The sequence below is a fragment of the Salmo trutta genome, chromosome 7, assembly GCF_901001165.1.
Source record: "Salmo trutta chromosome 7, fSalTru1.1, whole genome shotgun sequence".
Lineage (NCBI taxonomy): Eukaryota > Metazoa > Chordata > Actinopteri > Salmoniformes > Salmonidae > Salmo > Salmo trutta.
Window position 1 is genome coordinate 53,246,792 of NC_042963.1, and position 16,357 is coordinate 53,263,148.

Consider the following 16,357-nt stretch of genomic DNA (forward strand, 5'->3'; position numbering starts at 1 on the left):
ACCGTACCCTAGTTATTAATGACTACAGACCCTACCGTACCCTAGTTATTAATGAGACCCTACCGTACCCTAGTTATTAATGAGACCCTACCGTACCCTAGTTATTAATGAGACCCTACCGTACCCTAGTTATTAATGAGACTACAGACCCTACCGTACCCTAGTTATTAATGAGACTACAGACCCTACCGTACCCTAGTTATTAATGAGACTACAGACCCTACCGTACCCTAGTTATTAATGAGACTACAGACCCTACCGTACCCTAGTTATTAATGAGACTACAGACCCTACCGTACCCTAGTTATTAATGAGACTACAGACCCTACCGTACCCTAGTTATTAATGAGACTACAGACTCTACCGTACCCTAGTTATTAATGAGACTACAGACCCTACCGTACCCTAGTTATTAATGAGACTACAGGCCCTACCGTACCCTAGTTATTAATGAGACTACAGGCCCTACCGTACCCTAGTTATTAATGAGACTACAGACCCTAGTTATTAATGAGACTACAGACCCTACCGTACCCTAGTTATTAATGAGACTACAGACCCTACCGTACCCTAGTTATTAATGACTACAGACCCTACCGTACCCTAGTTATTAATGAGACTACAGACCCTACCGTACCCTAGTTATTAATGAGACTACAGACTCTACCGTACCCTAGTTATTAATGAGACTACAGACCCTACCGTACCCTAGTTATTAATGAGACTACAGACCCTACCGTACCCTAGTTATTAATGACTACAGACCCTACCGTACCCTAGTTATTAATGAGACTACAGACCCTACAGTACCCTAGTTATTAATGAGACTACAGACCCTACCGTACCCTAGTTATTAATGACTACAGACCCTACCGTACCCTAGTTATTAATGAGACTACAGACCCTACCGTACCCTAGTTATTAATGAGACTACAGACCCTACCGTACCCTAGTTATTAATGAGACTACAGACCCTACCGTACCCTAGTTATTGATGAGACAACAGACCCTACCCGGTCCTAACCCAGCTCGGGTCGGGTAGCAGAACTGTAGCGTTGATGGACAGGAAACATCACCTCTTTTCCTCAGTGAGTTGCTGCGTCATCACACCACCACTGACTGTGTGAATTCTATGAGTTCTATGAATATGTCACAACATTGAGTTTTAACATTATTCGTGCAGCGGTGTTACTATTAAAGCCTTCAACACTTACAAACCATTTCCCCATTTCAAGTGTGGCTGCCCTACATCACTCAAATCCTTGTCAGACATCTGAAATGACCCAGCCAGTTAAGCCTGCTTAGCCGTCCCACACGGTAAGATCACCAAGTAGTTGGAGCTTCTCATTTCCTGGGGCAACATCTGTTCACTTTCTTTTCAGGAAGTAAGCTAGTACATCCACTGTGTGTCTGTGTCCTACACTACTACAATAAACAACACAGTCATCACCGAAAACGTCAGCAACAGTGATTCAAGGGTTAACAGTTCAAACAGAGAAATGACCCCCCCCCCCCTCCCAAAAAATGATGAATGACGCAAGTGGATGGAGAGTTGAAGACGGCGGCATGGCACAGCAGCGACCTCAGTGGCTCTGACCTTTGGGTTGTGGCCACCATCGAGGTTTAGTTGCATAAGCTGTGCTACAGTGTGCTCCCGGACGCTGTTTAGGTCGGCCTGCTGCCGGCGAAGCTTTATCAGCAGCAGGGTTAGCTCCTCAGGCTGCAGGGGGAAGGAGGGGCAGAGGGACACCAAAGAGGAGGAGAGAGGAGGACAGGTGTAAGCAGAGAGAAGAAGAGAGAAGGAGAACTCAGAGGGAACAGGAGACACAGCCAGGCAGGACCAGGGCAAGATGACAGGTAAAGAGGGCAGGGGGGGCAACAAGGAGCAGAGGAGAGGAAGGATAGGTCAGGGGTCAGGAGAGCATGGGACAAAGGGACACGACGGAAGAGAGGAAGGGGGTATAGAGAAGGCAGAGGGAGAAGAAGTCGGGACCGGAGAAGAAGGGAACAGGCCAGAGAAACACCACAGACACACAGTAGGGAGGAGGAGGACAGACAGGAGGACAGGTTAGGACCACAGACACACAGTAGGGAGGAGAGGAGGACAGACAGGAGGACAGGTTAGGACCACAGACACACAGTAGGGAGGAGAGGAGGACAGACAGGAGGACAGGTTAGGACCACAGACACACAGCAGGGAGGAGAGGAGGACAGACAGGAGGACAGGTTAGGACCACAGACACACAGCAGGGAGGAGAGGAGGACAGACAGGAGGACAGGTTAGGACCACAGACACACAGTAGGGAGGAGGAGGACAGACAGGAGGACAGGTTAGGACCACAGACACACAGTAGGGAGGAGGAGGACAGACAGGAGGACAGGTTAGGACCACAGACACACAGTAGGGAGGAGGAGGACAGACAGGAGGACAGGTTAGGACCACAGACACACAGTAGGGAGGAGGAGGACAGACAGGAGGACAGGTTAGGACCACAGACACACAGTAGGGAGGAGGAGGACAGACAGGAGGACAGGTTAGGACCACAGACACACAGTAGGGAGGAGAGGAGGACAGACAGGAGGACAGGTTAGGACCACAGACACACAGTAGGGAGGAGGAGGACAGACAGGAGGACAGGTTAGGACCACAGACACACAGTAGGGAGGAGGAGGACAGACAGGAGGACAGGTTAGGACCACAGTATAGGTAGGATACCGTAGGAGGACAGGTTAGGACCACAGTATAGGCAGGAGACAGTAGGAGGACAGACAGGACAGGTTAGGACCACAGATACATAGCAGGGAGGAGAGGAGGACAGACAGGAGGACAGGTTAGGACCACAGTATAGGTAGGAGACCGTAGGAGGACAGGTTAGGACCACAGTATAGGCAGGAGACAGTAGGAGGACAGACAGGAGGACAGGTTAGGACCACAGTATAGGTAGGATACCGTAGGAGGACAGGTTAGGACCACAGTATAGGCAGGAGACAGTAGGAGGACAGACAGGACAGGTTAGGACCACAGATACATAGCAGGGAGGAGAGGAGGACAGACAGGAGGACAGGTTAGGACCACAGTATAGGTAGGAGACCGTAGGAGGACAGGATAGGACCACAGTATAGGTAGGAGACAGTAGGAGGACAGGTTGGGACCACAGTATAGGCAGGAGACAGTAGGAGGACATGTTAGGACCACAGTATAGGCAGGAGACAGTAGGGGGACAGGTTAGGACCACAGTAAAGGCAGGAGACAGTATGAGGACAGGTTAGGACCACAGTATAGGCAGGAGACAGTATGAGGACAGACAGGAGGACAGGTTAGGACCACAGTATAGGCAGGAGACAGTAGGAGGACAGGTTAGGACCACAGTATAGGCAGGAGACAGTAGGAGGACAGGTTAGGACCACAGTATAGGCAGGAGACAGCATGAGGACAGGTTAGGACCACAGTAAAGGCAGGAGACAGTATGAGGACAGACAGGAGGACAGGTTAGGACCACAGTATAGGCAGGAGACAGCATGAGGACAGGTTAGGACCACAGTAAAGGCAGGAGACAGTATGAGGACAGACAGGAGGACAGGTTAGGACCACAGTATAGGCAGGAGACAGTAGGAGGACAGACAAGAGGACACCAGCAGGGTAGGTGTAGAGTACTGGATCCCTGTGAGCTGAGTGGAAGGTCCCTGTAACACATCCACCGTGTCACACGAAGTCACCATGTACCCAAAATGGCGAGGGTAAAGAAATGACAGACAACGCAGCTATGGCTCAGTGAGCTGTGAACAACAAGGCTGATGTAGCAAGTGTTAGGGAGGCAATAGGAGTAAACACATGTTAAACCACACCACTTGGAACACTGATCTGAGTGCTGTCTAAACATGCCTCTACAGCTGTTCTCTTCTTGGAAGAGAAAGACAGGGGAGTGATTACAAAATGTTTTATTGTCTTTGGAATTAGCCCTATTAGACCAGATTGGAAAACTAAACAGTCTTTAACTGAAATTCCAGGGTGGTATTAATAGCCTATATTTAACAGAAGTGAACCTGACAGTGTATCGAGGCCAAGGGCAGGGTACAGTAGGCCAGATCAGGGGAAGGAAGGAGGGGAGGGGGGGAGAGAGAGGTGGGGAGAGGGGGAAAGAGAGAGAGAAAGGGGGAGAGAGGGGGGGAGAGAAAGAGAGCACGGACCAGGGTGGGAGAGAGAGGGGGGGAGGAGGAAAGAGAGAGGTGGGGAGAGGGGGAAAGAGAGAGAGAGAGGGGGAGAGAGAGGGGGGAGGGGAGAGAGCACGGACGAGGGGGAGAGGGAGAAAGAGAGGGGGAGAGCGGGAAAGAGAAAGAGGGGAGGTGGAGAGCGAGAGAGTGTGAGAGGGAGGTGGGAGAGGGAGGAGGGGGAGAGGGAGGTGAACTAACCGTTTTTCCTTGCAGAGACTGGGCAGTGATGGTCTGGACAGGGATCCCTGCTGGCATGGACCTCCTGTCAGGCGGGTAGGCATACTGTAGGACACAGAGAGAGATGATGATCCTGTGGGGAAAGCTGAGGAAGGTGTTTGTGTGCCATATAACCTTGTTTCACATTAAACAAGAGGTTCCTGAAACTCTTTTCTAGAGAGTGAGCCGTGGGCCAAAAATAGATCCTTCTGGAAGCCTCTGGCCCACAGACCCCACTTTGAGCGGCGCAGGATTCTTCATGTTGCAATGCTCAACCACTGAAAACAGGCACTACAAAATGTCTTCATGAGGATGTACGAGGATGTTGGACTACCTGGTTGAGATGTGGTGTCCTGTGTCTTCTGTCTATAGTAACATCCCCTCGGTATACAGGGAAGGCCACCTCAGACCTACTGGAGCTGTGGTTGTAGGGGAAGTGGAGGGGTGAGTAGCCCCCGTACATAGACAGGGACCCATGGGAGGGTGAGGGGGGGATGGAGTGGTGACCCTGGTGCTCAGACAGGTTGATCATGGTCTTGGGGCTCGGCAGGGTCCCGCAGGGTCTGGGAGTGGACGACATAGGCCTGGTGAGGAGGAGGAAGATGATTAGACCTGAGTTTAAATACTACTTTAGCTATGCAATGAGCTTACCTGTTGCAATCGACCAATAGAAACGTTTTAAAGTACAAACTCTACCCCAACTGGTACTCCAAGCTGGATAAAACTTCAAAATCAAATCCCACAAATGGTAAAAAAAAAAAAAGATGTACCACTTTCCATATAGATCACAGTCATACCGTGTGGGTGTATAGGCCTGCCTCTGCTGCCACTCATACAGCTGCCACATAGTGTCATCCCTCATGGAGCGTCTCTTGTCTGCAGAGGATAGCCCCATGGCCTGGTCATACATGGAGGGGGACATGCTGCAGATACTGTCCGGCCGGGCCATGCTGTTCCTGGGTAAGGTACGGTAGCCAGGGTCCCCGTAGTGGGGCATGGCTGGAGGAGCTCGGTGGCTGGGCATATTCCTGGGAAGGGTCTGGTACGACATGACGCTGAAGGACGGAGAGAAACAAAGGAGGTTTAAATATGTGATCAGCACAACGTAGAAAATCAGGACGTAGAGAATATTGGTTTTGGGCTGTAGGTCAGTTTGAACGAGCATAGAGAATGATGAAAAACGTATCCCTGGAGGGAACATTATGAACAGTTACAGATGTACATGTTCTTCTCTTCTGTAACCTCTGTCTCTGTGAAACTCACTATGAACGAGCTCACAGCAAGAGGCACTGATTGGAGGGGAGGGGGGTTAAATCTAACAGACTGTCCACATCACAGTTAGACATCAGATAGCAGTGGTGGTGGGGGTTCATCTAACAGACTGTCCACATCACAGTTAGACATCAAATGGCAGTGGTGGTGGGGGTTAATCTAACAGACTGTCCACATCACAGTCAGACATCAAATGGCAGTGGTGGTGGGGGTTAATCTAACAGACTGTCCACATCACAGTCAGACATCAAATGGCAGTGGTGGGGGTTAGTCTAACAGACTGTCCACATCACAGTCAGACATCAGATGACAGTCAAATTCTTTTCCTGGAGGGTAACACAGTCTGTTATCCACCCATTTTCCCAAGCTGAACTTCAGCTGATATTTTTAGCCTGACCTTGTGATGAGAGAGTTCATTAGATGCTATGACCCATTAGTCTGTTATTAACGTGAATACTTTGTCAGCTGCCAGAACCCTTGTATGAGTGTAACAGATATGATTAAACACGCCACGCTGTGTGAAATGGTTGAATGTGAACCACGTGTGTCTCTTTGTGTATGTCTCTCTCTCACACACACACTCACATGCTTGACAGAAGAGAGAGAAGCAACAGCCCTTTTAGGCAAAAGCTGATTATTCCACCAACAATGTTGTGATTCTGAAGAGCTCCACATACGCAGCAGTATGAGAGTCAGTGCAGATAGAGTCAGACAGAGAGCAGCCTACTGACTTCACTTACAGAATAACAGACTGTAGACAACAACTGAACACAGAGGAAATTGAGCATCATGCAAGACGACATTTGTATAATGCGACTACTACGGTGGAGCAGGGTGGGGTGGAGCAGGGTGGGGTGGAGCAGGGTGGGGTGGAGCAGGGAGGGGTGGAGCAGGGTGGGGTGGAGCAGGGTGGGGTGGAGCAGGGAGGGGTGGAGCAGGGTGGGGTGGAGCAGGGTGGGGTGGAGCAGGGTGGGGTGGAGCAGGGTGGGGTGGAGCAGGGAGGGGTGGAGCAGGGTGGGGTGGAGCAGGGTGGGGTGGAGCAGGGAGGGGTGGAGCAGGGAGGGGTGGAGCAGGGTGGGGTGGAGCAGGGAGGGGTGGAGCAGGGTGGGGTGGAGCAGGGTGGGGTGGAGCAGGGTGGGGTGGAGCAGGGTGGGGTGGAGCAGGGAGGACATTTTATGCCCAATAATGATAAACAGTGTTTTAGCTAGAGAAAAGAACAACAAGGAACAAACAAACAAACAATATGAGGAATTCAGTCCGGTTTTTCTTCAATTTGGTGCCTAACGAACACAACCCCGATGAGCAGTCTGTTAGTCAGTCCGTGTCTCGTTTCTCTGCTATCTCTTTGTTTACCTCAGCAGCTCTGTGGTTTTACTGCATCCATTAATGTCTTCCCTGGTTCTGTTTGGCTTGGAGGAAGCTATGCTCACTGATTTTGGCGGCACAATACATGCAAAAGCATAGATGAATACACGATGAACTTAGGATTGCAGATGGGCACTTTCAACTGCTGCAGAGTCATAGGCTTACAGTACTTACACCAAGTACTGTGTAGACTGTCTACATTGTAGTCTTGTGGCATTAAAAGTAAGCTATATGAGCAAGAGTTGCCGATGGGGTTTGAGCTTTCTCCACTTTAAATTGCAGTGTTTTGGAAAAATAAAAAGTATATTCAGAGATTTATCCAGTCTTCTGCTGTTGAACTGTGATTAAGGCGCTCGGTACAGCAGCAGGTTAATGATGAGAGAAAAACAGGACAGGTATGGTAGAAGGTTAATGATGAGAGAGAAACAGGACAGGTATGGTAGCAGGTTAATGATGAGAGAGAGAAACAGGACAGGTATGGTAGCAGGTTAATGATGAGAGAGAAACAGGACAGGTATGGTAGCAGGTTAATGATGAGAGAGAGAAACAGGACAGGTATGGTAGCAGGTTAATGATGAGAGAGAAACAGGACAGGTATGGTAGCAGGTTAATGATGAGAGAGACAAACAGGACAGGTATGGTAGCAGGTTAATGATGAGAGAGAAACAGGACAGGTATGGTAGCAGGTTAATGATGAGAGAGAGAAACAGGACAGGTATGGTAGCAGGTTAATGATGAGAGAGAAACAGGACATGTATGGTAGCAGGTTAATGATGAGAGAGAAACAGGACAGGTATGGTAGCAGGTTAATGATGAGAGAGAGAAACAGGACAGGTACGGTAGCAGGTTAATGATGAGAGAGAAACAGGACAGGTACGGTAGCAGGTTAATGATGAAAGAGAAACAGGACAGGTACGGTAGCAGGTTAATGATGAGAGAGAGAAACAGGACAGGTATGGTAGCAGGTTAATGATGAGAGAGAAACAGGACAGGTACGGTAGCAGGTTAATGATGAGAGAGAGAAACAGGACAGGTGTGGTAGCAGGTTAATGATGAGAGAGAGAAACAGGACAGGTACGGTAGCAGGTTAATGATGAGAGAGAAACAGGACAGGTATGGTAGCAGGTTAATGATGAGAGAGAGAAACAGGACAGGTACGGTAGCAGGTTAATGATGAGAGAGAGAAACAGGACAGGTACGGTAGCAGGTTAATGATGAGAGAGAGAAACAGGACAGGTACGGTAGCAGGTTAATGATGAGAGAGAAACAGGACAGGTATGGTAGCAGGTTAATGATGAAAGAGAAACAGGACAGGTATGGTAGCAGGTTAATGATGAGAGAGAAACAGGACAGGTATGGTAGCAGGTTAATGATGAGAGAGAAACAGGACAGGTATGGTAGCAGGTTAATGATGAGAGAGAGAAACAGGATCCCGGCTGACTGGCTTTCAACACACACACCCCTGCGGACTGTCTATAGACGCTGCGGTGTGATTCATCATTTCTAACAATGGGCCAAGACAAGTTCACTTCCCTCTCTCCCTCTCCTGTCAGAGGATGCAGGCTAACAGAGGAAGAATACATTATTGATCTAATACAATACATCACTGACTCAGATCAGAATAATACAATACATCACTGACTCAGAGCAGACTAATACAATACATCACTGACTCAGATCAGAATAATACAATACATCACTGACTCAGATCAGAATAATACAATACATCACTGACTCAGATCAGAATAATATAATACATCACTGACTCAGATCAGAATAATACAATACATCACTGACTCAGATCAGAATAATACAATACATCACTGACTCAGAACAGACTAATTAATACAATACATCACTGACTCAGATCAGAATAATACAATACATCACTGACTCAGATCAGAATAATATAATACATCACTGACTCAGATCAGAATAATACAATACATCACTGACCCAGATCAGAATAATACAATACATCACTGACCCAGAACAGACTAATTAATACAATACATCACTGACTCAGATCAGAATAATACAATACATCACTGACTCAGATCAGAATAATACATCACTGACTCAGATCAGAATAATACAATACATCACTGGACTCAGAGCACTCTAATACAATACATCACTGACTCAGATTAGAATAATACAATACATCACTGACTCAGAGCAGACTCTAATACATCACTGACTCAGAGCAGACTAATACAATACATCACTGGACTCAGAGCAGACTAATACAATACATCACTGACTCAAAGCAGACTCTAATACAGTACATCACTGACTCAGAGCAGACTAATACAATACATCACTGGACTCAGAGCAGACTAATACAATACATCACTGACTCAGAGCAGACTAATACAATACATCACTGACTCAGAGCAGACTCTAATACAGTACATCACTGAATCAGAGCAGACCAATACAATACATCACTGGACTCAGAGCAGACTAATACAATACATCACTGACTCAGAGTAGACTAATACAATACATCACTGACTCAGAGCAGACTCTAATACAGTACATCACTGGCTCAGAGCAGAATATAATACATCACTGAATCAGAGCAGACTAATACAATACATCACTGGACTCAGAGCAGACTAATACAATACATCACTGACTCAGAGCAGAATAATACAATACATCACTGAATCAGAGCAGACTAATACAATACATCACTGACTCAAAGCAGACTAATACAATACATCACTGGACTCAGAGCAGACTAATACAATGCATCACTGGACTCAGAGCAGACTAATACAATACATCACTGACTCAGAGCAGACTCTAATACAGTACATCACTGGCTCAGAGCAGACTAATACAATACATCACTGACTCAGAGCAGAATATAATACAATACATCACTGAATCAGAGCAGACTAATACAATACATCACTGACTCAGAGCAGACTAATACAATACATCACTGGACTCAGAGCAGACTAATACAATACATCACTGAATCAGAGCAGACTAATACAATACATCACTGACTCAGAGCAGACTCTAATACAGTACATCACTGGCTCAGAGCAGAATATAATACATCACTGAATCAGAGCAGACTAATACAATACATCACTGACTCAGAGTAGACTAATACAATACATCACTGACTCAGAGCAGACTGAGAGCAGACTCTAATACACTACATCACTGGACTGTGTATGGGATAAGAAATGTCTCTAATCTTTCTGTCTCTAATATTTTGTTCCATCTAGGGAAAGAGTCAATATTTCACTATCTGGCAAGTCCAAAAACATAAAACACACACCCCACCCACCCACCCTCACACATCCACACCCACCCACCCTCACACATCCACACCCACCCACCCTCACACATCCCCACCCACACACCCTCACCCATCCACACCCACCCACCCTCACACATCCACACCCACCCACCCACCCTCACACATCCACACCCACCCACCCACCCACCCTCACACATCCACACCCACCCACCCACCCTCACACATCCACACCCACCCACCCACCCTCACACATCCACACCCACCCACCCACCCTCACACATCCACACCCACCTGTGTGTGTCATCATCCTGGTTGCGTACTCTCTGTGTGCGGACCCACTGTTCCAGCTGCTGCATGGAGTTGGTCCTGGTCAGGGTCCTGGGTTCAGGCTCCCCATAGGGGTACTGGGGGGTAGGGGTGGTGATGCTGCCCTGGATAGAGGGGGTTCGATGGGGCTGGGGGTTGGTCATCACCTCTCCTGGGCTCTGGTCTCCAGCACCGTTCACCTAAAGTGAAACGATTACATTTTTAACTTTCATCAAATGGCAGAATGACAACAGTCTCTTTCTGGAATAACTGGTGTTTACAATAGAAGACTACAGTTCCAATGTACAATTAACAAAGTCGCCACTAGTAATGATACATATACTGTATATTACCATATGGTATACAGTACCTTCCATTTTGTCGTGTTACAGCTTGAATTTAAAATGTATTACATTTACATTTTGTGTCACTGGTCTACACACAATAGTGGAATTATGTTTATTGACATTTTTACAAATTAATAAAAACATTTTATCCGAAATGTCTTGAGTCATTAAGTATTCAACCCCTTTGTAATGTCAAGTCTAAATAAGTTCAGGAGTTAAAATGTTCTTAACAAGTCACATAATAAGTTGCATGGACTCACTCTGTGTGCAATAATAGTGTTTAACATGACTCACAAAGAAGGGCACCTATTGGTAGATGGGTAAAAATGATTAATTACACTTGGTGTATCAGTACATCCATTCATTACAAAGATACAAGCGTCCTTCTTAACTCAGTTGCCGGAGAGGAAGGAAACCGCTCAGGGATTTCACCATGAGGCCAACGGTGACTTTAAAACAGGTACATAGTTTAATGGCTGTGATAAGATAAACCTGAGGATGGATCAACAGCGTTGTAGTTAAACCACAATTACTATCCTAATTGACAGTGAAAAGTAGGTAGCCTGTACAGAATAAAAATATTCCAAAACATGCATCCTGTTTGCAGTAAGGCACTAAAGAAAAAGTGCAAATAATTTGGCAAAGAAATTAACTTTACGTCCTGAATACAAAGCGTAATGTTTGGGGCAAATCAAATCCAACACATCACTGAGTACCACTCTTCCTATTTTCAAGCATGGTGGTGACTGCATCATGTTATGGGTATGCTTGTCATCGGCAAGGACTAGGGAGTTTTTAAGGATAAAAAGAAAACGGAATAGACCTAAGCACAGGCAGAATCCTAGAGGGAAACCTGGTTCAGTCTGCAATCCAACAGACACTGGGAGATAAAATCACCTTTCAGCAGGACAATAACCTAAAACACAAGATCAAAATATACGCTGGAGTTGCTCACCAATATGACATTGTATGTTCCTGAGTGGCCTAGTTACATTTTTTACTTAAAAATCTATGGCAATACTTGAAAATGGCCGTCTAGCAATGATCAACAACCAACTTGACGGAACTTGAAGAATTTAAATAAGAATAATGTGCAAATATTGTACAATCCAGGTGTGGAAAGCTCTTAGAGGTTTACCCAGAAAGACTGATGGCTGTAATCACTGTCAAAGGTGATTCTAACATGTATTGACTTAGCAGTGTGAATACTTATGTAAATGAGATACTGTATTTCATTTTCAATAAATTAGCAAAAAGTTCTAAAAATATGTTTTCACTTTATCATTATGGGGTATTGTGTGTAGCTGGGTGAGAGAAGAAAAGCAATTTAATCCATTTTGAATTCAAGCTGTAACACAACAAATTGTTGAATTAAATCAAAGGGTGTGAATACTTCCTGAAGGCATTGTACCATAAAGGGAAACAACCGGACAGTCGTGATCACTATCCCTGAGTAAATACCAGGGTCAGTCACAGCTTAGCTGTTCATTTAACACTGTTGTTAGGTAGGGTATGACTGCCTTTGAGCTAGTGCTCCGGTCTCATATCTGTTTGTGTTTACCTGTGGGGCTCTGTAGGGCCCGTCTGGTGTGATGTCAGCAGGTACAGCAGAAGCCTGATCTGGTTCTAGTTTGATGCTGTTGATCTTAGTGAGCGGCCGGTCCCTCTCTGCCCCTTCCTTCTGAAACCCATAGCGCTCTGCGTCACGCTGTTTTCTGTCCTCCTCCTCCTCGGCAGTGACGGCGGTTACCGTGGTTATGGCGGCGACAGTGTGATGTTCGCTGTCGGCCTCGGTCCGGTTCCGCTCATTGTTCTGGGTCTCTGGTCGGGTTAGAACCAGTCTGTGATTCTGGGTAATGTGGTTACTGACATCCTGAGGACCGCACTGTTCCACTTTGAGCGACCTGCTGGAGAGGAGGAGGGAGAGAGGAAAAGGAGGAGGCAAGGGGAGGGAGGAGAAGAGGAGGCAAGGGGAGGGAGGAAGGATGAAAGAAAATAACAGGAGAGCCAAGTCAGCGATACAAGATACAATTAAAAAACAATCAAGACATCAAACCCAGAGAGGGAGGGAGGGAGACAGAGAGACAGACAGAGACAGAGACAGAGAGAGACAGCAAGAGAGAGACAGCAAGAGAGAGACAGCAAGAGAGAGACAGACAGAGAGAGAGACAGAGAGAGACAGCAAGAGAGAGACAGCAAGAGAGAGGCAGACAGAGAGAGAGAGGCAGACAGAGAGAGAGAGAGGCAGACAGAGAGACAGAGAGAGAGACAGCAAGAGAGCGACAGCAAGAGAGAGAGAGACAGACAGAGAGAGTGAGGGCAACACTTCACATAGAGTTCTAATAACTACATCAGACCAGGCTGATATAAGGCACCAGGGAAATTAATCACAATGTTTTCACAGATACCATGATTAAATCCTTTCATTTTTACAGTCAGAATATACCATATAGAACCTGACCCAGCGGGTATGGACACTGCTGTAATAATAATAATAATAATCATGTAGTATGGGGGCAGCAGCTCTCAAACAAATAATACACTACTTTACAATACCAGTACTTTATCAAGGCTGGATTGAGCTTGCCTGGCTTAATAGACCAAGAAAATAGTCAAAAAAGTGCAAACCACACCCATCTGGCACACCAGGCAGTCTGTCTCTGACACTCAGTCCTACTTTCTACTAGTATAGCTGCAGGGAAAGTGATCCTGGTAGGGGCTAGTTGGGCTACAATAGATCCTGAAGCTGCCAGCCTAGTGCTGAGACAAGGGAAACCAGAGAAGTCCAATCAACTATTGGCTCTGACTATCTGACTCCAGTCCAGACTGACAATCCCTGAAGGTACCGCTCAGACCTGCTGGCAACCTCTCACTGATCTCTCTGGGGTCACACACACACACACACACACACACACACACACACACACACACACACACACACACACACACACACACACACACACACAGAGACACCATATCTGTTCAACAGGTAGGTGCCGTAATGGATATCATTGGTCCTTGAATGGGCTCAAGGTCAAATCAACTAAGACAACCCATCGAGATCGAGAGATAGTGAGATAGAGAGAGACCGAGACAAAGAGAGAGAGAGAGTGAGATAGAGAGAAGGAAAGAGAGACCAATCTGACAGCCTTCCCAGTTTCCACCCACAGGCCGTTACCGTTAAATGGCAGTAGTCACACGTAATGTCTTTCACAGCCCTCTGTCTGTCTGACTGTCTGTCTCTGCTCCAAGTCTATAAAAGTCATATGGGCCCTATGAAAACCGTGTCTGCATAACCTCATCAGGCATGTTTTTGCTGCATTCCACACCACTGACTGGCTGATCAGGAGTATTAATAGCTGTGGGGCTCCATGAGAATGTTGCTTTGCTTTCTTCTGGGGGTTGGAAGACTGTATCCAACTACCCATCAGGTTTTAATAAAGAAAGACAAGGGAAAAGGCACAGGGAGTATGAAATAGGATGAGTACTTGCATTTAAATGAAATTAGTATTTAAATGAGATGAGTACTTGCATTTAAATGAAATTAGTATTTAAATGAGATGAGTACTTGCATTTAAATGAAATTAGTATTTAAATGAGATGAGTATTTGCATTTAAATGAAATTAGTATTTAAATGAGATGAGTACTTGCATTTAAATGAAATTAGTATTTAAATGAGATGAGTACTTGCATTTAAATGAAATTAGTATTTAAATGAGATGAGTACTTGCATTTAAATGAAATTAGTATTTAAATGAGATGAGTATTTGTATTTAAATGAAATTAGTATTTAAATGAGATGAGTACTTGCATTTAAATGAAATTAGTATTTAAATGAGATGAGTATTTGCATTTAAATGAAATTAGTATTTAAATGAGATGAGTATTTGCATTTAAATGAAATTAGTATTTAAATGAGATGAGTACTTGCATTTAAATGAAATTAGTATTTAAATGAGATGAGTATTTGCATTTAAATGAAATTAGTATTTAAATGAGATGAGTACTTGCATTTAAATGAAATTAGTATTTAAATGAGATGAGTACTTGCATTTAAATGAAATTAGTATTTAAATGAGATGAGTATTTGCATTTAAATGAAATTAGTATTTAAATGAGATGAGTACTTGCATTTAAATGAAATTAGTATTTAAATGAGATGAGTATTTGCATTTAAATGAAATTAGTATTTAAATGAGATGAGTATTTGCATTTAAATGAAATTAGTATTTAAATGAGATGAGTATTTGCATTTAAATGAAATTAGTATTTAAATGAGATGAGTATTTGCATTTAAATGGTATGAGTATTTCTATTTAGATGGGATGAGTATTTCTATTTAGATGGTATGAGTATTTCTATTTAGATGGGATGAGTATTTCTATTTAAATGGGATGAGTATGTGTATGTACATTTGATGAGTGTGGGTGTATGTAAATGAGATGAGTATCTGTATGTAAATTAGATGAGTATGTGTATGTAAATTAGATGAGTGTGGGTGTATGTAAATGAGATGAGTATCTGTATGTAAATTTGATGAGTATTTGTATGTAAATTTGATGAGTATTTGTATGTAAATGTGATGAGTAGTTGTATGTAAATGAGATGAGTATTTCTATGTAAATGAGCTGATGTCACATCCTGACCAGTAAAAGGGGTTATTTGTTATTGGAGTTTGGTCAGGGTGTGGCAGGGTGTGTTTTTCTGTGTGTTTTGGGGTTATGTTCTATGTTCTTCTATTTCAATGTTTATTCTAGGGTATCTATTTCTATGTTGAATTTGCTTGGGGTTGGTCTCTAATTGGAGGCAGCTGAATCTCGTTGCCTCTGATTAGAGCCCATATTTAAGTAGGGTTTTTTTTTCATTGTGTTTGTGGGTGGTTATTTTCTGTTTAGTTCATGTTAACCTGACAGAACTGCTGGCTGTCGTTTTCTTGTTTTGTTTATAGTGTTTCAGTATAATAAATACAAATATGAGCACTAAACACGCTGTGCCTTGGTCTACTCCCTTCAACAGCCATTACAGCTGAGTATTTGTATTTAAATGGGATGAGTATTTTTATTTAAATGAGATGAGTATTTCTATTTAAATGGGATGAGTATTTCTTTCTCTTGTAGTAAAAAAGAAAAAGACCAGAGAGCCTTTTGGCAGCAGCGTTGTTCCAGCTAACCCTAACCCCAACCCCTAACCCTAACCCCAACCCCTAACCCTAACCCCTAACCCTGTTCATTTAGCTAACCAGATGAATTAAAAAACAACTGTTTAGTCCTCCTCTCTGTTCGTCATGTAGACAAACACACACGCGCACACACACGCTGCTCACCCGTGTAGCAAAGACAGGTTGCCAGGTGACTT

The 16,357-nt window shown here is 44.8% G+C and overlaps 1 protein-coding gene across 3 annotated transcripts in view; it reads right to left on the reverse strand.

The window, feature by feature from the left end:
• LOC115197681 (pleckstrin homology domain-containing family A member 5) overlaps nucleotides 1–16,357 on the reverse strand; it is a 228,541-nt gene that overhangs the window by 42,872 nt on the left and 169,312 nt on the right. For 2 of the 3 annotated variants that reach the window (XR_003879044.1, XM_029759429.1), the window contains exons 10-15: nucleotides 12,563–12,908; nucleotides 10,640–10,854; nucleotides 5,226–5,483; nucleotides 4,763–5,012; nucleotides 4,411–4,494; nucleotides 1,598–1,720 (exon numbers count right to left, since the gene is read on the reverse strand). Coding sequence is in view for 1 of the 3 variants with exons in the window: in XM_029759429.1 (XP_029615289.1) it covers nucleotides 1,598–1,720; nucleotides 4,411–4,494; nucleotides 4,763–5,012; nucleotides 5,226–5,483; nucleotides 10,640–10,854; nucleotides 12,563–12,908 (1,276 nt within the window). In the remaining 2 variants the exon portion in view is untranslated. The remainder of the gene's footprint in view (nucleotides 1–1,597; nucleotides 1,721–4,410; nucleotides 4,495–4,762; nucleotides 5,013–5,225; nucleotides 5,484–10,639; nucleotides 10,855–12,562; nucleotides 12,909–16,357) is intronic. The other variant, XR_003879043.1, reaches the window with a different exon arrangement.